The sequence below is a fragment of the Geospiza fortis genome, unplaced genomic scaffold (genome assembly GCF_000277835.1).
Source record: "Geospiza fortis unplaced genomic scaffold, GeoFor_1.0 scaffold92, whole genome shotgun sequence".
Classification (NCBI taxonomy): Eukaryota; Metazoa; Chordata; class Aves; order Passeriformes; family Thraupidae; genus Geospiza; species Geospiza fortis.
Genome location: NW_005054389.1, coordinates 1,976,574 through 1,998,478, shown reverse-complemented (window position 1 = coordinate 1,998,478; position 21,905 = coordinate 1,976,574). Strand labels below are relative to the sequence as shown.

Here is a 21,905-nt window from a genome sequence, read left to right as displayed (position 1 = left end):
TGACTATAGTTAAATATTCCCTACAATATGCATAAGCAAAATCTCAGCAGATGCTAACTGCTTTGGCAGCAATGTTGTGGCTTTAGAATAAATCTAGAGAGGTGTATTCAAATATTTAGATGAACTTTGATAAATATCTCCATGCCCTAATCCTGAAGTCGACCCACCAGGGCCGGTCCCAGGGGAGCTGTGGGTAGGTCACAGTGCCTGCCCACCGAGCTCAGGTTGCTGAGGCAGGTTTAACTCAGAGCAAGTTTTATGTGATGTCATTCTCTTTGTGGCTGAACCACTTCTGGCATTGTTACAAACACCGTAGTTATCCCTATAGTTAGAAAGGAAAGGGTAATAAGTTTGAAATGAAAGAAGAAATAAATTTGCTTAATGACAACTAAGTACGGATTCTGATGTTTGGGAATTATTTTGTGCATGTTAAACTATTCAGAAATAACTATGATCACTCTTAACGTGTTGCAATTAACCCAACGTAGGAGTGTTTTACATTTAGCCCTGGAAGGTACATTATGGTATGTGCTAAAAACATGCTGCAGGCCTAGACATGCTTGCTACGTGACAAAAAATAAAGTAGTAAAAAACGTGAATTAATACAAAGCAACATCCACCAACATACTACACTTTTGAACTAGCAACACTTCTCACACTCAGAACTCTACAATGTGTTTCATGCATTTAGTAGTTGCTAATTGAATTTCTCTAATCCCTTAGCACACGTTTCCTTCTTGTGCTGGAAGCAGAACTGGGATCTTAATTACACACTGTAGGCATATGTTAAGCAGAATTTTACATGATAAAGGGCATAAAGAATTTAAGTTATATTTGTTATAACAGAGGGATATTCTCTAGGGCTGAACCCCCTGCTCCCCAAAATAAAAGCATGTCACTTTCCAATGCTAAATAAAATGAAGATGAGCAATGGCAGCAGCAGAAAGATGAGAGAGATGTAACACGATGCCATGCCTTCTTACCTGACTTTTGGACTAAAGCAATTTACATTGGAAAAGAAACAGGAGAAATAGAAAGCAAAGAATCAGACAAGAAAAGCAAGATGTTATGGCTGGATGGCTTATATATTTAATGTGTTCATTTCTTAATGTTACACTCAGAATCAGCAGTAAGATACATCCACAGAATACTTTTTTTTTTTGCTAAATTAAATACTTCACAGAAAAAAACCACTGTATTTGTCTCCTCTGAGCATAACATGGGCAACGCAAAAAATGAGCTAGGCAGCAACAAATAGTAATGGTACTGCTAAAACCAGAAGCATGGGAATATCAGATTCCTCTCAAAGAAAAGATAACGTGGGGCTGAACCTCAGATCTCCCTAACAGATGGTGACTGTGCAATCTGCTCTCCCACCTGCACACTGTGCAAGAAGAGAGCTGTGAGGGGTGAAAGGTGTCAGGTAAATCAGCGTGGGGCTCTGCACACAGAGATGTTCCCTCTGCATCCCCAGTGCCCTGCTCCAGCCCTGAGCACAGTGGCAGGGCTGTGTGATCACCCTGCTCACACCAGACTGGAAAGCAGCATGTCAACTTTGTTAATTCAGCTTACTATGACACGAGATTCTCCCTTCAGATCTAATTTACCGATTTTCTGGCTAATGGACTACTTAAAGCATCTTGGCATTTCTCATGAATGTATTATCTCATAAATACTTATTAACTTCCCTAAAAATTGTAAATCAAGCACAACATGGCTGGGGACTACTAAAGAGCAAATTTCCACTGCGTGCTTGCATTTCTAATGCAGCCATAAGAAACAAGACTGAAGGGTAGACATCTAAGCTTTACCTTATGGGAGTTGCCATTTGCTGTTAGACAATGAACTCACTTTTTAAAACAGATCTTCCAACTACAGCATAGGAAAAAGCCCTCAGGGCTCCAGCTTACGAGGTTTAATTATTAGCTTCAGTACAATTCAACTGTCAGTAACTACACTGCAAATCCACAACTATGGAAGCAATCTCTGCTCACACAGTTTTAACTGTTTTGAGCAACACACACTGAAGGCTTTAGCAACATTCAAAAATAAAATCTAAAATGTTGATCTGGAAATACCTGCATTGAAATCAACATGAGTCAAACAATACATTAAGTTACAATGTTTTATCAGGTTCACGGGAACTTTGGCCTGTTTTTAGTAACATGTAATCCATTCCCTGTCAAAATAAATCCTCCAACAAATTAAGGGGAAACTTGCCTTTTTTTTTCTTTTTTTTAGGAGGGAGAAGCATTTTTTTTAATGTTGTCTTTCTCAGTTGGATTACTCACTAGCACCTTTAAAGAAATAAAAGCACCAAGTAGCAAAATGATTTGTCATTCAGTTTTTCTGGCATTTACATTCTTCAGCAAAACACACCCATTAAGGAGCCCTCTACTGTGAGCATCAGTCTGACCAGTAGTAGCCAAAAGAAACCAGGCTTTGCTGATTGCTCTGGATCAGTTTCTAGAGCAGCTGCAGACTGCTAGCAAAGAGGTACCTTGGAGATGTTCAGAGCAATGAACAGAGACCAGAAAAAGTGAATAGCTAAGTTTTGTGTATCATTGCCATAAGAAGCCAACATGAATAAAGAATATGAAATAAAACTGCAATGAACATATGCTTCAAAGGATGCACACCCCCTCTAATTCACTTCAAAATAGACTCCAGTGCTGTGTGGAAGAGTAAAGACTTGTTCCTGTGGTGACACACGAATGAGAGAAGCAGCAAATACGGTACCTGGCGGAGCGGGCTCCCAGGCTGAAGCCCATGTATCCTTCAGCAGGCAGGGAATCATCTCCCAGCTCTTTCAGATCCTGGGGTCCGAGGTACTTGTCTGTGTCGCCTGTCATTGCATCCTCACCTGCCGGGACAAAAGCCAGGCTGGAATCAGAGCTACACGTAGGGCAGATGTTTGTGCGCTTAGTAAGTCATAACGCCCTTCCCTGCTCGCCAATAAGGAATCAATCCAGTCACCCCCACTTTCCCTAAGGCTCTTTCCACGTTGGATGTTAATTATCCACCCTCTGAGTCTGCCTGAGAAAATAATTTTATTGGAGGACAAACGAAAGAAGCAAAATTCCACCTTGACGTAAGGCCAATAAAGTTATACGAGGGATGACTTTCGCCCAATCGTCTCAGCAAGCTAAAGAGTTCCTCTGTACTTTGCATCGTTGCGCTCACTTTTGCTTTCCTTATGGAAAAAAGAAAAAAGCCCGAGCCAACAAAGTTGGATCGTTCCTTGTGAGGGGAAAAAAAACCCCAACAAAACAACAAACCAATCGACAAAACCAAACCAACCCCCGGCTGTGAGATACAGAGTGTTTGCCACCAGCCCTGAAAAGTGCAGCAAGCTCGAATGGAGGCTGAGGAGGGGAGGAAGAGGCCCGCCTTCCACCTTGGGTATTTCTCAATACTTTTGGAAGTTTGAATGTAAGACGGGACTTTTTAAAATTTATTAATTTGTTTAAATTAAGCACTCGGCGCTGCCAGGCTGGTTTGCGAAGGTGAGCGCTGCCCGACCCCTGCTCCATCCCCATCCCCGCGGTGGGGACAACGCCGGGACCCCGGGCACGGCCGGCACACGTGGGACACGGCCATCCGCATGGAAAGAGATCCTGAGCTGGTTTATCCAAAACAACCCCAAGAGGAAGGAAAGTTCGATGTAGGGAGAGGCGGGCAGGCCACAAAGGGTTAAGGGAGCAGCTGCCCGGCGGGGAGCATTTGCATGCCATTACATCATGCAAACCTACATTCCTGCATTGACAGAGCACGTCCAAAATATGCCTTTTGCGGTGTGGGGTCCCCCCCGCCCCGCTCCCACAACAGCGCGGAGCAGAGAGCTCCCCGCAAACTCACGGCTTGCCGATATCCACTCTGCCCCTTTGTTGTGAACACGTTTTAGGTGTGTTACGTTTAAACTGCACAACAGAGAAGTTTAACAACAGCGCGATCCCGAAGGTGAGTGACTCCCGAGCCCAGCCTCACGTTTCCCGCTTTCATTCAAGGAGTTTAGACTAGTTTCCATTCACTAAACTCAGGAAACCACAGGCGAGCTCCGGTTTTAAACTAACAATCAAGTCTAAAAATACCCCTTCAGCTACTGCTTCGCAAACGGCAAACAAACAGACCAACTTTCTCCTCCAGCCCAGCAGCAACCAGCATTTTAAACAATAGTTAAAAAGCTAAAATGTCCACAATACACCGTAAAGCATTCAAAAACCCGAAACAGAAACATCATACATCAAGCGAAACTTTAAAAAGTCTTACTGTTTTGGAAAGCCATTTTCACCAGCCTGGTCTATAAGATTTTTTCCCCTGGTGTTTCCAAGAATTCCTATTAGTCCTATCAGTCCTTAAGCAGTGATTTAGACTTAATCTCCAAACCAGCACAAGCAAACTAATCCCTGTGGGTCATATTCGCTTTCCACACAACAACTGAGATCTTCTTAACATCTTGATCTCTTCGTATGTATTTTAGGACATGTGCATCTTTGTCCTCTCAACTCAGATTAAAGTTCTTTGCAAATACGAAACAAAACGAAAAGTACTAAGTTTAAAAAAAAAATAAAAATCCCTTTTTAATCACTCTGCAGACATCCCTTTAAAGCTTCTGCTGATTGGATTACAGCCTCCCTTGGCAAGCCTCTTGAATGGTGACATAAATGCAGGCACTCCAGTTATTTGTATGTAAATAGGGGTGCTGCGAGGGTGTAGTTTTTCTGTAACCTGATGCCGGGGCTGCGCGGGGAAGGCGCTGCCTCCGCCCGCCCTCCCTCCCTGCCGGGGCCGGGGGAGGGAGCCCCGCCTGGGCACAACCCCTGCCCCGGTGCGGGGGGCTGCGGGACAGGGAGGAAACCGGACCGAAGCCTGGGAGGCGAAGAAGCGGACGGGGAAGGCGAGAGATCCGGGTGACTTTCAGCAACTACCAACCGAGCCACTAAATTTGGAAACTTCTGTCCTTGCAATACCTGAAGACAAGCGCTACGCCACCGTAAGGAGCAGAGGAGGCATTTTCTTTAAGATAGAGGCATTTTCTTTAAGGGCATCGTTGGTCAAAGGCAAGAATGACCACAAACCCCCCATTCAGTGGAGCTGTAAAACACATCAGATGTTATCCTGCTCTGCGGCTAATCCAGCCGGGGCAGGATTACTCTGATGAAATGCTCTCATCAAAGGAAAAGCTGCATCTAGGAGTGGTGATTTCAAAGAATTCCACACATTGTTTTGTGATCGTGGGAGGCTGGGGCAGAATGGGTGGTGCACGTTTCAGCAATCCCACTCTGTTTAATTAGGTGCTGCAGCCTAATCCTCTGCGCTCCAGGTAACACTGGGCACGGTGTTTGCTCTCAGCACACGGAATTCCGGCGGAGAAGGTCCCAGGGAAGAGTGAAGACAAAACTCCGAATGAAAACAATAGAGAAATGCCCAACAATGAGGCATCGATGAAAAAAACACCAACAGACACCGCACTGCTTTGCTGCCTGTGCCATCCTTCCCTTCCCAACAGGCTACAAGTTGAAGAAGGGTGCTGTCCCTGCTAATGGTTAAACACAGCTATCACAAGTAGAGGAAACAGCTCAAAGTCCAGGGAAAAAGAGCAGCAGTGTGTCAAAGCAAGGGCCCATCAGTTCTAGTGCACCCTGTCTCAGACAGCAGCCACATTTCACAGCAGAGTATGGGGACATGGACCAGCAGAAGTACTCCAGGACATTTTTCTAGCTGGCACTGACTTGAGCACATGTTTTCTAAACCTGAAAGAGTAAAGTCATGAACACGTTTTTGGGGGCTTTTCCTTTTTAAATTTTTCCAGTTACACTTTGAACTCGTGTAGATTTTTTATGCTCCCCACACCAAGGACCCTTGCAAGGAGTCAGGAAATCAACTACCTCCTGCAGGAGGAGCAGCCCTTTCAAGCTGGATCTGCCTCTTGTGGTTTCACTGATGCCCCATATTTTTAGACTTCTGGAGAGCAGCAAGCACTGCTGCTCACTTTGCCACCCATTTTATGTTCCAGCCTATCCCTCACTCAATTTGTTTGGTTTTATTTTCTGGGATAGAAGGTTCTATTGTTTTTAGTCTTTTCTCCCCAAGAATATTTTTCTTACCTCTTATCATGTTTCTCATCCCAAGTTTTCCCAGTTTTTCTGGCGCCCCAGCATGTCTCCTACAGCTGGGAACTGCAGGAGCACAGGGGAGGTGTTCTTTTTAGAGGCCAGTGAGAAATACAGGCTCTCTGGCAGCAGGAGAGAAGGCATCATGTGGCTTGGGAAAAGTCCCAGACAAAATTTAATCATAGGCTGGGATCCAGATGAGCATTTGTCACTTGGCTCTGCTAAAGATACCTGAGGATTTTGCCACTCCTTCATCACAGCCTGTCCAGAGTTGTCTTGATGGCAGAAGAGGTAGAGCCACAGGGAAAAGGAGGATGTTTCAAGTGGTAGCCAAGGTTTTGGTTTCACAAAGTATGGAGAACAGCCAGTACACTAAACCACTGAAACTTTTATGAACCTGTGAAATTTTATGGAGCCAAAGAAACTCTGAAAACTGAGCTTAAAAATATAATAAATCAACCCCTCCCAAAATGACCAGTAACAGATTTTTCATGCGTGGTGATGTTCTGACCTGTCTTAAATGCACTCAAACTGCACCTACTCAGGGATCAGGCAGTGTGCATTCATGTTCTGTTAGGACATCTGTCTAATCTTCCAGGGATTGATTAGCATGATACTTATTCTTACTGAGGCAGGCATCTCCATTAAATGGGTTTAAAACTGTGTCCTGGTTTACACCCAAAAGTTTGTTATCTCCTGAAGGCCAAATAAAAAAAAAATAGATAAAGTCAAAGCTCAAGGATAACTGGTTCTTGATAATGTCTAAACTCTCCACACCTGATCGGGCTTATGGATTGAATTTTCTTTTTTTTGCCCTTCACTGCTCACAGTCTCTCTCCTCTTGGTATCAGCTCCCATGGCTTGCTGTCCCTTCCCCTCTGGGGCAGCAGCAGCAGCTTCAGGGAGGGCTGCAGTGACAGGGCTCATGGCAGGGCTGGGCAGGCACAGCAGGGCTCCAGCTCCCTGCACCAGACTAAAGCTCCTGCAGCTGCCCAGAGGGATGCTTAGAGGATGAGCACGGCTCCAGAGGAGGGGATTCCTTCCAGGCTTCCTGCAGACAACTGGAGTGGAGCTTTACCACGGTTGAGCCCTGCTGCCCCCCAGACCCATGGCATGGACACAGGGCTGGGACTCCCAGCTGAACAGGGAGGCAGCTCACAGATGGAGATGGCGAGAGGAAAGTCCCAGTTCTCCCACTCTCAGGTTTACATTTGTAAAATTTGCAATCTCTTCAAGAATAAAAGCACAGCACATGCTCAGTGTGCGTTAGAATTGCTCTTCTACAAATTCTCTGCTGTGTATGAAGGTGAGCCCTCATTTCTTTTCCCCACAAAATCATGTTCACATCTTTCAAAAAACACCACTTTTTTTTTTTTTTTTTTTGCGGTGTAGCAGTTTCCCAACACTTAACCTCACTTGGGCAGACTTGCCAGAACAGTCTAGGAAAAAGAATAAAAAAAATCTCTTCTCAACCAGCTTGACTCCAAACCAAACTGTCCTCAGCAGGGAAGAGAAATTACACAATTCCCATGTAAATACTTATTTAGTGGGCACAGCAAGACATAAAACACAAGGAAATGGTTTCCTGACATTTGTCCCCGAGCTCTGAGTCTCTACTTTCCAAGTCTTCAATTTCTCTTATGAGAGAAACCTTGAGGGTTGTGGCTCATTGAGAAGCCATTCAACAAGTCTGTCTCACTGAAGAGTTTTGGCTGATGATATGAACACCAGCCAAGCCAGGGAGAGCTTGCATTTGTTTGCTAAATTTGTGCCTTTCTCCCACTTGGAAATCAGCTCCCTGGCTCAGAGATTTGTCAGAGTGCCTTAGCATCTTGAACAGATTTGTTTTGACTGGTGTGAGTGGATGCTCTGTATACAAACACCCCACTAGCACTGAGTGATGGGCGTCACCAGCTGTCTTTACAGATCTGCAAATCAGGGAAGAGACACAGGCCAGTGGTTATCACCTCAAAGCCTGCAATTCATCAAAAGCCTTGCAAAACACCTGTAATCTGATTTGTGTGCTCCCTTTCAGCCTGGATTTGAAAAAGACCCTGTCATCTCAGTATCACAGAATGGCCTGGGTTGTAAGGAACCTTAAAGATCCTCTTGTTCCAACTCTGCTGCCATGGACAGGGACACCTTCCACTAGACCAGGTTGCTCAAAGCCACATCCAGCCTGGCCTTGAACACTTTCAGGGATGGAGCACCCACATCTTTGCTGGGAAACCTGTAACAGCTCCTCACCACCCTCAAAGTGAAGAATTTCTTCCTAATGTTGAATATAAACCTACCCTCTTTCAGCTTAAATCCATGGTACCAGTTGTACTCCCCTTGTCCTGTCAGAACACGCCCTTGTAAAAAGTCCCTCTCAAACTTCCCTATAGGTCCCATTTAGGTACTGGAAGGTGCTCTAAGGCCTCCCTGGAACCTTCTCCAGGATGAACAAGCCCAAGTCCCTCAGCCTGGCTTCACAGGAGACGTGCTCCAGCCCTCTGATCATCTTTGAGCCTTTTCTGGACTTGCTCCAACAGCTCCATGTCCTTCTCACGTTGGGAACCCAGCGCTGGATTCAGCACTCCAGGTGGGGTCTGGTGAGAGCTGCCCCTGATGCTCTGGATGCAGCCCAGGACACAGCTGGACATTTCTGGGCTGCAAGTGCACACTGCCAGGTCATATTGAGCTTCTCTTTCACCAACAGCCTCAAGTCCTTCTCCTCAGGGCTGTTCCCAATCCATTCTCCACCCAGCCTGCATTTATGCCTGGGATTGCCCCAGGCTGGATGCAGGACCTTGCACTTGGCCTTGCTGAGCATCATGAGTTTCGCACAGTCCAACCCCTCCAGCCTGGCCAGGTCCCTCTGGGTGTCATCCCTTCCCTCCAGCATGTCACCCACACCACAGAGCAAACCTGCAGAGGGTGCACTGATCCCACTGTGCACACTGCCAACAAAACTGTGAAATGGCACCAGCTCCAATACCAACCCCTGAGGAATGGCACAAATCACTGGTCTCCCCTGGGACACTGAGTCTCTGAACACAACTCTGAGTGCCCCATCCATCCATCCATCAAACCTCTCTCTCCAGTTTAGACACAAGGATGCAGAGCAGGACTGTTTTGTATAAATGACTCTCTCAGCTCCCCTGGCAACAACATGGGTGCAGAATGCAGTCTGCAACATGCAAGGAACCAATTGTACTACCTGCATTCCTAATTGTTGGTTTGGTCTTTGTTGTACTGAGAGTTAGTGACTAGAAAAAACCTCCACAGATCTGGCTTTCAAAAGGATCCCATAGGTTACAACTGACATTTTTAGCTCCAGCACCCAGGCTCCCCACAGGGTGTGTTTCTGGTCTGCACCTCTCTGTGCAGAGGGACACAGCAATTCCTGCCCTGCTCACTCACACTGTTATGCATCAGTGTTCCTGTCAGCTGAAACAATGCAGTGTTTTGAGCAGGACAATGGCCCAGGAGAGCTATTTGGGAAACATGTATGTATGGTAAGAACATGATCCATTTGGAACTGCACAATGACAGATGGGGAACAAACCAAAAGCCTCAATGCATGAATTAAACAAGAGCTGCACACAAAGGACTGAAATATCTTTTACACCTTGCTGCTTGAATGCTATGAAAATTAGAAGTAAATACATCAATAGGGATGAGGAAAGAGAGATTGACTAAAGAAAAACAAGAAAATTGAACACAGTCATTTGCTTTAAAAAAAACCAATAACTTTGTTCTTTCTGCCATTGACTTCGACTATCAGTCATTTCTTCCAAAATATTTTGATATCTTACCCTCTTGTCCAATATTTCATTTTTCAGTTCAAACAATAAAACATTTATTAACTTTATAGAAGCAGCAGCAAAATGATTATTCCAGGAAAGTGAAGGTAATTTGATCAAAAAATCATAAGAAATTCAGAAAAAACGTTAGAGGATTATCAGCAATAGCTCAAAGAATTTTTGAAAGCACTCTTAATTGTAAAGCAGAAGTTATTGTTAGTGGGATAATAGGAAAATTATCTGAAAGGATTAGTTTTCAGACAGATGAAATAAAAGGAAGAGGATTAAGTTAAATATCAGTGCAATACAAAAATGCACAAATACCTTCTTCAACATCTGACAAATATTCAGCATCACTGAGTATTTCAGGGGCATTGGCTTTACGCACTGCATGATTTAAATAAACAAAACAATTAAAGAAAAGCACACACTATTGATGTGTCAACAAAAATCAATGTACAACAATAACAGATTGCAATGACCATATCCAACTAATAATGTGTGTTAGTCTTGGGTTTTTTAAACAGACATTTCTTACAACCACAAAGAGTGCAAAAAAATCTAAAATTTTTAATACCTTCATCATCAGACATATCAAGAACTTCATTCATGGTTTCTGGTACATTCATTTTGTGCTTTTCTGTAACAGTCTGTAATAAAAAAAAAGTAATTTTAGAATGCAGGCATAATTTTTCTCAAAATTCTGTTTATTTTTAAAAGTAAATGTGAGCTAAGATTTTTATCTGAGTTAGAAAAGCAACAGAATTTTTAGCTTCCTTTTCACTTCCTATTTTAAAGATGCATTGAACTATAAATTAAAAAAACTACAGAATTGGCAATATTGTATTTGTTTTTTAAACTATGTTCAGATTGTCATACAGAAAAAGCATGAGCAGAAAGCTTAGATGATGATATCAAAAGAAAAATAACATATACTGAAATGAACTTCATTTTAGGGGCTTAATAAGGACTCTAGGTAATAATCTAAATTTTAAGAGACTAATATGTCATCTCTAATAAAACCAAACTTTCTGAGGGAAGTTTTTCTCCTTTGACATCAGAAGAGTTCTGCAATTTGGGAGCAGCTGAACCTATGTGAATTTTTTTCAGAGGTGCCTCAGCATGAATTGTGTGTTTTCCCCACAAATAAGAACAATTGTAACCACATGCAGGCTAAGTGATATCCCTGAAGGGCTTTGTGCATGAAAGACACTCAGAAGTGGTTGCATGGTTTTTATCCCTATGTTTATATTGATTCAGATTCAAAGACCCATAAAAAGAAAAACAAAAGCAGAAAAATAAAGTTCTGAATGCACCTGAAATCTGTTCCTAGAATACCTCTATCCTGAGAATGACATACACATCTACTTTTCACTTTTCCAGCACAACAACCACTGGTAGAGGTCTGGGTCAGACCAGAACTTCTGCAGAGATATCATTCAAGGAGTGCAGTGGAATTAAAAACAAAACCAACCAAAACAAAACAAAACCACAAAAAACCCGCACACAAAAAAAACCCATCAAAAATAACAAAAAACCCCACCAAACCTAACCTCAAACAAAAACCCACTCCCATCTTTATGGGGATTTTAGATTGCATTTTTTTAGCCATCATTACTTCTCATGCTTCATATGCAAATAAGAAATCATTAAGAAGTTCAGGAGGGCAAAACAGCCTTTCCATTTTCACTTATTTTAAAATATTTCAGTTTTTCTCTGGCATAATGAGTACTCACTTGGCATTTCATCTTTCTTAGGTTACTGCCATCACTTGATAGAGGCAGAAGAGCTCCTCCATGCTCAAACATTACAAAACCTACAAAAATCCTCATGCAATTCATTTTATGGAAATTACAAAGCTTTTAAAAACATTGTTAAACCAGCAAAATCACTGGACTTTTTACCAGGTCTGACTGGATTATTTTTTTTTAATTGGTGTTTGAGTATAAATTATAGTAAAATTAGCTACGTTCATCCCTGATGCCTTTAAATTTAGCTTTGGGAGTTGTTCTGCTACAAGCCTCAAAATGTAAGTCTCAGCGGTCAAACTGAATTTTTAAAACCCTCAATTGTAAATCAGATTTCACATCTAGACTTCCAAGCTCCCAAAATTACACACTGATAAGCAGCATATTCTGATTTTAATGGCAATGATTTCTGGGCCTCTCTTGAGAGTAGGTATTTGAGGTTGCATAGGTTTTTCAGCATCAAACATTTCCTCCAGCACAATTCAGAGCCTGACCCACCATCTCTCTACTCTTCATCTGCAGAAGATAAATGGTCAGTCACTTTATGCAGGACAAATATTCCCAGCTTCTTGGTTTTGAAAGCCAAGAACAGCCTTGTGCTATTGAGAGATTTTAGCATAATTATGTGCTTTTCCTGCTGCTACCTAACTGAATAATAGGTAGTCATTCAAGTTTTGCTATCCTGTATAATATTCTCCATCAAATTCTTCTGTGTGGAAAAATGTTTTGTAATCTTTCTAAAGAGAAATTTATTCCTGAGAAAACATAGAGAAAATGTGTAAGGAAAAAAAAAATCAGCATTATCTTCTAGCATATTCCTTCCTATCTTACTGTTCTGAAATTTATCTTTTGTGTGGTGGATTTTCTGTAAACTCCTGAAACCACAGCCAGGAAAGTCATAGGAAGAAAAGGTGCATGCAGTAAACAGAACTAAAATCTGCCTGTCATCCCAAAAGCTCGTCATATTGCACCCACCTGCTTGCACAGAGACCACACAAAGGGGCAATGACAAAGCATGGAACACCCACAGTAACTGTTTTCCACCCCTGGTATGTCTAAAAACACATACATGTGCATTTTATCTTTCTAATCAGAAAAAGAAAAATAGTTGTTGAAAGCCAATATTCTGAATTTATGTTCTTCAGACCCAATTTGGGCTTTATTACTATGGTAATGCATGGAGGTACCTTGCCTCAGAAAACTTCTTCAGAGAGCAATTTGGCAAAACATTAGTGAACAAAAGATCCTTCTGAGAAATATTTTGGATTCTGTGAATGTTTCTGACAGCAGGCAATGTTTGACCACTGCTAGTCCCTTCAATGTCTCCTGGCTAATGCCTCCTGAGAGGCAGGACACACAAGCTGGAGTTCTCATCCACATCAGGGAATGGGTGTTTGGGGTTTCAGGGGCTGGCTGTGGCTGCTTGCAGAATACAGCCTTTCACCATCCCATGGAAGGGGCCAGGAACCACACAATGAGGAGCTTTCAAGGAAATTCCAACCATTTTTTAAAATACTGGAATGGGTTCTCTTAGGTCAAATTCAAGCCATTAAGCATCAGATGGTTGGGAAATGCTCTCAAGCAGCTTCTGTTTACACAAGCCTATAGGAACATCTTTTCAGCAGCAAAACTGTTCCCTAAACAACAAGATGTGTGGACAAACATTGTGGGGAAAAACAGTGCAGTTGTGACCAGTCCTTTACACTGGCCATTTTGTGCTCAGTTGGGCCTCTTTCTGTGCACATCCTCACAGTGTCTACTACTTTAAAAATAGCTTATGTTTCACTTAAGATCGACTTTATACTGCTAAAAAGAAATAGGTGACTGGAATTTTGGTAGTCATGTAACTACACAAAGTTTAGTTATAGTCATACTCTGGCATTGGAAAAATTCTTCCATTCCCTACTGAAGTGAGCTGTACTTACAATTGTAGTCATGGTCTCCTCTGTCACCACCTTCAGCGTGTCAACAACTGAAATGTAGCCAAGTCGCTTAGCAATGGCCAGGGCAGTGTTTCCATTCTAGCAATTGAAACATTCGTAACACAAGTTGAACGTTAGCAAGGGGAAGTGTAGGAACTGCTGGTTAATTACAGAAGAACGTAAAATAAAATAAAAATTGTGTACGTTTTCTGGTGGAAATAAATATTTGGGTGGTAGGATATGTAAGTGGGATGAAATGCGACGAAAATGAGGAGGTTTTTGGATGTTTGTTGTTCTCTCTCTCTCTCATCAAACCTCTCTGGGAGAGATGATGGTACAGAGGATGCGGTGGTGATGGAAACAGGCTTCCTCTGCTCTTTTCCTGTCCCACCAGGCCCATTTTCCAGGCCAGCACTTACCACAGTGAGCTCGTTGGGCGCGGCGCCGTGCTGGAGCAGGACGTTGATGATGTGGGTGTGCCCCTGCTGTGCCGCCTGGTGCAGCGGCGTGTACCCGTTCTGCAGGCACAGGGAGGGAGAAAAGGCAAGGCTGAGGTGGGCACAGCACACACACACACACAGCAGGGCAGCCCCCCCGGGGACAGCTGGGACACTCACCTTCGTTTTGGCGTTGACTTTTGCAGAATGCTGCAGAAGGAAGTTGACGATTTTTATGTTTCCGTAGTGGCAGCCAACGTGCAAAGGAGTGTATCCCATCTAGAATGAACATCGGCAGTTAGTAAAGGGGGATATCCCACACGTGCTCTGATTTAAAAAAAAATAATCAGAAAAAGCAAACAGGCATGAAATGGGAAAAATCCCATTAAGCTTTATTTCTTTGGACTATGTGAAAAATCCTCTAGCCTTGGAAAAAAACACACTTCTCATGAAAGTCACCTAAAGTGCTCAGTGGGTGCTTCCACCAGCTCCCTCAGTGCCTTCAGCTGGATCCCATCTGAACCCACAGACGTGTGTGTGTGTCTCTAGGTGGTGTTGCAGGTTACTGACCATTTCCCTTGGACTATGGCGTGGTTCACACAAGGTTATCTAATTTCAGTTGTATTAACACAGGCTAGGAGATGGCAGCTGTAACAGTTACTTTAAATTCAGGTGTGCCATTCGTATCCAGTTAATGATATACCCTTTGCCATCTAAAGAAACCACTAACTTTGACAACCAGGATGAGTTAATCAGTGCCAGAAACAGCAATGAACTGAAATTCCATTGGCATCAGCAGAATGAAACTTTCTGCTGACTTATGTGAACATTGGATCAGATGCCAAATGACTACAAGGAACTTTTCCTGCACAGAATAATAACCCACAGTGGTAAGAACTGGAGCAGTAGCTTAAACGTAATCATGAACTGAACACATGGACCTCATCTTACAGATACTGTTAGTCTAGGCCAAATAACTTCCTGTTCCTAGGAGTGCCTGGAGTCTGACTCTCTGACAGGGCTCCCTGGGCTGTCCAGAGTCTTGATTCTTCAGCAGAAGGATGACTCAGAGTCACATACTTCACATACAGCTTCTACAGCCCCTGCCTCTACATGGGTCAAAGATAAACTCAGATTAAAGGATGGCCAAGCTATCAAAACAGTTCAAAAAACAGTACAAAAATAAGGCTGTGAGACCTTGTCCCGCAAAATCTTAATTCCCTTCTCCCTCTTCAATATACAGGCCTCTTAACATGACCAGCAAGGTCAAACAAAAAAAAGTCAGCATAAAACCAACTGGAGAGATGAAATCCAAAGTCAAGGACCACCTGCCAAGAACCCCCTGTGAATAACCCTAAAACATTAAAATCTGGAGCATATCAGAGAGTCAAGACCAGCTGATCTCAGCTTTCCCTTTGAAGAGAAGGCTCCTCTCCAGCCTGTAACAATGAATGCTGAAAAAGGAGCTCTCAAACCCCCCATATCACTGCAGTGCAATGACAGTTTCCTTCTAGAAATGGTACACAGAGACTTACATGAGGTACCTACAAAAATGGCTGGCGGAGCAACTACTGATGCTCTCTGTCACTCCTGACCAGTCCGCTGTTTAAATCTGAGACTAAGTGAAAACTTTTCCTCCTTCTCCTCCCAATTAACAGTGGAAATCATGACATTTCCAGGGTCACAATCCAGCTGGATCTGCAGGAGGCTCCTCTGAAGCTCTGGTTGTGTGTGGCAGCTGGAGGGGTGTGCACTGAAAGGCAGCTCCTGCCACGGGCACCGCACATGTCCCCAGCAGCCTTGTGGGCACCTGCTGAGCCTGGTGGCAAAGCACCAGTCCCCTGCCTGAGGTCCTTGGAGGGTCCTGGGAGCTCCCTTTTAGGTTTGCTGTAGCCTGTGGTCACCTCGTGTCAGGTCCTGTTTGGGCCTGCAGCCGCTGACAGCAGAGGGACAGAGATGTGACACCGTGTCACGGCTGGCTGGCCCTCAGCACGGGACATCTTCCTGCTCCCAGCCAGCAGCACGGACACTGAGGGCATGGCCACAGTAAAACTGGTCAGCAAAATGCCCTCTCAGTGCCTGAAACCTGGGGAGGATGTCCTCAACTTCTCGGTGAGAGCTCAGGTTCCTGCCCCCAGCTCCTGCCAGCTCAGGAAGGCACAGCAATTGTACCCCAAGATCCCCTCGTGAACCAAGGTATTCTACTGACTGCTCTGAAACACTCCAACTGGCAGATTCTGCAATTACACAATTAAATTAACAATAAAGGCAGCAAATTCTCAAGGCTACTTGAGCTTGCTACTTTCATTGTCTATAGAAAGGTGCCTGGGAGGCAAAAATATTTTGCTTCAAAAGATATTAATAATTAACCCACCCACTAACAGACAAAACCCCAAAACAACAAAAACCCCATTAAAAAAAACCCCAAAACCAAAAGCAGAAACAGAACAACAAAACCCAGCTCACAATTATATAAATTTCTGCACAGCCATTCAGGCTTAGTTATAATTACTGGCAAAGCACTAAGGGATTTAGGAGGCAGCCTAATATTGAAAAAGTTACTTCCAAGAAAACTAGGGCTTTTGTTTAACACAGCTCTAACAGACATCACCTTCTGGCTGTCTTAAAGAATGAGCAGCACCAGGGGAGTTAGCAGCTGGGAAGGGTTTATCAAAAGCTACAAGAATAAGTGCCAAGAAAAAAGAAAATCAGAAATACTGAACTTTTTATTTCTAATGGAACACATAAAAATCCCTTATTCTCTTGCCCTTCAATTTTTACTTTTGAGGGGAATTATCACAAGTCTTGTATATCATGTCAGTGAATTACTTTAACATCCTCCACTGGCAATAACCATGAATCTTAACAGCTTGAATTACTGCATCTTTCTAGTCATGCTGACTCTCAAGCTGCTCAGTTTTTGTTTTTCAGCTGTAAATGTCAGACAATGAAGCTACAGCATTGTTGTTTACAGGGCTAGAAATTGCTTTAGATCCAAAGATCACAAAGGCCTGACTGAATGAAACAGGCCGACCTAGGTGTACACACACAGACACTTCCCTGCCTTGCTGAATCAGGACCTAACATGTTGCAGTACCTTGCAAAGGTTCATTATTGCACATTATCAGCCTGGAAATTTCCACAGAAACTTCTTGATAACAACTGAGCACATACAAAGAGCCAAGGAGAGACAGATAATGCACCATGAAGATATACTGAAGACCTGTATTTGAGTGTTTGTGCTGTAGGAAAGTGATTTTTCTCAGTAGTACTTCCCTCCCTCCCTCCCTGCCTTCTTATCTCTTCCTGCATCTGAGAATTAGATATTCCAGTGGAAAAGCTGCATCACTGTTATGATCTCAGGCTGCTATGGGGCTCCTGTCAGAACAAAGCAGGCAGACCTGAAAAAATCTGAAATAAAAATCCCAGCTCAACCTGCAAAAGAACATTGTGACCTCGGAGCCACCATTGTCTCCTACCGAAACTACAGTTTCAGAAACAAAAGGCAGTTTAATACTGGCTTTGTTCTCCAGACAGTCATCAGCCAGGGACTGGGAGACCATCAGTTACCCCAGGGGAGCCCCAACACCAAAAGCAGTGTAATGACTGACTGAAATAAAAACTCCAAACCCTGCTTTTCATCCTTGACTGAAGCTGCACTTTTCTCTCAGTCTTCCTCTGCCAGGCCATCACAGTACTGCTGTATCCTACAACCACACTCTCCAATGGGATAAACAGTGGAAAAATGACATGTGGGGACCTGCTGAGCCATGAAACAATATTTACTCGTGCCAACTACCAGCACAAAAGCCCTGAAACAAAAGCAACATCACACGTACCAGGACAGCTTTTGGCACTCAGCATGACCACCAGAGAAGGGATATCTGCTCACAGCCATGGCTCCAGACTGATTTTCACCTCCCAATATTATTGTGAATGGATGAGCATGCCTTGTGTTAAGCATGATACTGCACAGCACATTTTCAGCACCAAAAACTCTTTAGCACACCTAAATTCAGGCAAACAAATGCAATGTCAGAATAGACAAGAGCTGCTGCCTTTGCTCCAGGACACTAACATGCCTTCTGTGAACACCAAATTCAAATATTAAAGCTTTCTAAATGTGAAGGATTTTGAAGCATGTCAAACTTTACCACCTGAAGTGTATTTTCTAACGTGGCTGAGTTTAAACCACCTAACAAAATTTCATTTTCAAGTGGTAGAATCAGTCTTATGGCCTCTCAGGCACTAGTTCTGGCCTGCTGCACCAGTGCTGTTTACACTTCAGCATTGATTTAGACTCCTGCAGCTCTGGGATTAGAGGCTATTTAGTTAATTGATGCAGCAAAACCAGAAGGATCCCACAACACTATTAATAAAAGCACTTCATAACCAGAAGCTATCCTTCCTTTCGTGCCTTTTTCTACTACAAAGGTCAGGAAAAAAATTTCTTGGGAGGGAAACCACCCCAAGAGAGTCCCACATATGCAATTGTTCACTTCTGAGAGCAATTCTGAAAATGCTCATAACAGCCAGAACTGATCCTAATCATACAGACTAATCCCCTGTACAAGTGATTTTCTGATGTTTTTTTTTCCTTCCCTGATACAGCTTCAAGATGCAAAATGTGTTTCTGTCCCATCTTCTCCTTTAACCACCTGAAGACTCCCCAGCATGTGAGCAGGGTCAGAACCCCTATGTGTCAGAACTGCAGACTCCACATGTTTCCCCAGGGAGGGTAAGTTATATATAAATGATGACTAAAGACGAGGAAGATGATAGTTCATTGGTCCCTATTCAAGAGTTCAATGACCTAGTGATATTAAGTTAAATGACATGGAGTGTTCTCCCCCTGTTGACAGGTACCGGGCTGGAGTGACACAATCTGTGCTTGCTTATCCTGGGAAAATGAGAAATTGGATAAGGAGGGAAAATAAATTAAAACCAACAAAAAAAAAAAAGCACTGCTGAACAGTCATCCATGCCCCAAAATCTGAGGTAAGAGAAGCACATGGATGTGAAATGGAGGGAAGAAAACAGAAGGTTCGTGGTGACACTGCTGGTAGCAGAGATCCCCAATAAAATGTCACTCTGAGCTGTGCTGCTTCACTGACTTCTAAGGCACGGATGGCCACATCTCTGCTGCTGTGTGTCCAAAGGAATGAATCCCAACTGGACATGCTGGACAGGATTGTGCAAACATGCAAGCATAGCAACAGTGCCTCCAAAGCCAACTCAGCTGTTGCTTATCTTGTCCCCCAGTGCCTCTGGTTTTAGAGGCAGAACGTACAGTTAATCCATCTAAATGGGAAAGCTTGTAACTGCAGGGCTGCTGTTTTACAGGGTAATCATCTAACCTTCACTGTATAGAACATGAGGTCAAAGTATGGCCTTTCTTACAGCATAACAATTTTCCCTCACTGTAGAAATTCAGGGTTTTTCAGGAAGGAACTCGGGTGACCATCAGTTTATCCAGAAACAATTCCCTGATAAAACACTCGGTACTGCACTGGCCCTTTCCTCATATCCCAGGATATATCCTTATATCAGGCAGACAGCTCCACGTGGCTGACTCTGTGGAGCCTGCAGGGCTCACTGCTGCACAAACCCAGCAGATGGGACCCTGCAGAAGCCCGTGGAAAAGCACCAAGCCCATGCCAGTGCATGAGCATTGACTCATTCCACTCTAACAGAGTCCTGCCAGGCACGTGGGCACTCTCCTCCTGAGGAGCAGACAGTGCCCTACAGCAGAGAGCAGCAACTAGTAGCACTAACTAGTAGGGGGAACAGGAGGACAAGACGTTGTGGATGCTCTTCCCCACAGAAGCCTACAGGATGGAGAATTTCCCCAGACAGGTGACTTCTTACAGCCCAAAGCAGTCCTGCTTAAATACAACCTGACTTATGAGTCCCTGAGCCACTTCCCAACAATTATGGGGCAGTCCCATGGAAACAAGAGTGTACTGGGAAACTATTCTTTATTCACACTAGTTACACATATAACTGAGGAATGAGGGTGAACAACAAGGGATTTACTTCTGTCTTCTTTAGACTTATATTGCTATTACTGATCATGTTGCACACAGTCAAATATGACTGCACTTTCTGAAGCTGAGTGCAGAGCTCCTGCAGCTGCACCAGGCTGTCCCTGGGACCCAGCAGACATGCCCTGCCTGCCTCTCAGCTGTGACAGTAGCTCAGATGTTTCCACCACCCTAATGTGACTAAAAGGCCACTGCAGCCCAGATTGGGATCCTGTTTGGACAGTGGAGAGCCAGCAAAGCAAACACGTGTGTCTGCCTGCACCTGTCAGTATAAATGTCTCCTCAGAGTGCTTGCTATTTGTGGGACAGCCAAGAGCACTGCACAGAGGGGCAGAGGCAAAGACTCAGATGAGTTGCATGGCTTGGGAGGTGATTCAGCTCTGGCCAAGTCCAAAGAACAGGTTCTGCAATGTCCTGCTACTGAAACCAACACCAGGTGGAAACTACCTCTAGGAAGGCAACCACATTCATCTGAGGAAATTGCAAAGAATGAACCAGGGCAGATCTCACCTGTTACTGGGTGATCTGACAGATAAAAACCCTGACTGATTCTTCTTTAAAATACAGACTGAGGATATGTTACAAAAGTATAAACCTGGAGAAGCTCCTGGGATTTTAGCAAAACTCTTTCAGGTTTACGTCAGGATAATGTTACTGAAATCAGCAGTCAGTACAGCTGGAATTACACTGTAGAGAAATCAGATAACAATGACTTTTCCCTCTGCCACAGATTATAATCAGCTGAGCTGCAGCCAGACATGATGATGGACTCAGACCTTTCTGAGCTGTCAGTGTAATGTGATAATATTGCTGGGCAGTCTGACACACCTGGACATTCCTGGGATGCAAGCACAGCACCTAACTTGTGGCATACACCTGGCAGAGAGCTGTGAAAGCTACTCCTCTGCAAAAGAGTGCAGCTCAGATTGTGAGACCTGCTGCATTTAGCTGATTCGATCCACTACAGCCCAAGTATTTGATCCCAACTGATTTCTTGCCCAGCTAAAGGAACGTCTCCAAGATTCAGACAGTGCATGAGGAATATAAGTGCAATCAACACTGAGATCATTATCATTAAATTCTGAGCACTGTACCCCATTAGGGAGCATAAAACCTCTTCTGCAAAGGGTCTTTGCTTCAGGACATGGAACTTAAAAACAAATACTGTGAAGTGGGAGGTGTCATTGCTGGGGGTCTCGAAAGCCACCCCCAAGCACCTTGAAAATCCAGGTCTCTTACTTAGGAGTCCAAATATTTAGGCAAAACTATTTCTAGGCAAGTAAATTTGAAATGGACCACCACTGCATATATGTATTTCACATTAGACAACAGTTCCCTTACTCAATAACTAGACCAATCCCACTTACCTTCAGTGAAGCACAGTACTAGGATACAATCTAAACCGCTATTGATCTAAATATTTGGCAAGAAACAAGCTCACTGCTCAAAGGCTGAGCTTGACATTAAACACCCAAGTTTATGTATCTTCAGTTTTCAGAATATATTCTGCAATAATTTATTGCAAGGAATGTTTCCCTGCTGCGATTTCACCCTGAAATCAATTCCTAGCCCTGTCTGGAGGCTCATGGCTCCCTGGAAGGAAATATTTCATGTGACAGTGGTGTTCATACCTTTGTCTGTGCATCAACAGCAGCTCCCTGGTTAGCCAGAACCTCTGCTACATTGACCCTGTCCTCTTGGGCAGCCAGGTGGAGGGGCGTCAGTCCACTCTGGAAATCAGAAACAACAAGGAACAATCTCCAGAGGAGGCACACAGACTTCTAAAATGCAAATTCAGGTATCAATAAAACTCTAAACGTCCTTAAAGAAGTTACACATTCCACTTTCACTGT

General features: G+C 43.7%; 1 protein-coding gene across 31 annotated transcripts in view; it reads right to left on the bottom strand.

Annotated features, from left to right (window-relative positions):
• Nucleotides 1–21,905, bottom strand: part of ANK3 (ankyrin 3) — a 284,745-nt gene that overhangs the window by 68,618 nt on the left and 194,222 nt on the right. For 23 of the 31 annotated variants that reach the window (XM_031060737.1, XM_031060730.1, XM_031060744.1 and 20 more), the window contains exons 18-25: nt 21,684–21,782; nt 14,189–14,287; nt 13,991–14,089; nt 13,575–13,670; nt 10,479–10,551; nt 10,226–10,288; nt 2,740–2,863; nt 984–995 (exon numbers count right to left, since the gene is read on the bottom strand). In XM_031060737.1, the coding sequence (XP_030916597.1) occupies nt 984–995; nt 2,740–2,863; nt 10,226–10,288; nt 10,479–10,551; nt 13,575–13,670; nt 13,991–14,089; nt 14,189–14,287; nt 21,684–21,782 (665 nt within the window). Of the gene's footprint in view, nt 1–983; nt 996–2,739; nt 2,864–4,269; nt 4,645–10,225; nt 10,289–10,478; nt 10,552–13,574; nt 13,671–13,990; nt 14,090–14,188; nt 14,288–21,683; nt 21,783–21,905 lie in introns of those variants that run through there. The other 8 variants (XM_031060732.1, XM_031060758.1, XM_031060759.1 and 5 more) reach the window with 4 other exon arrangements.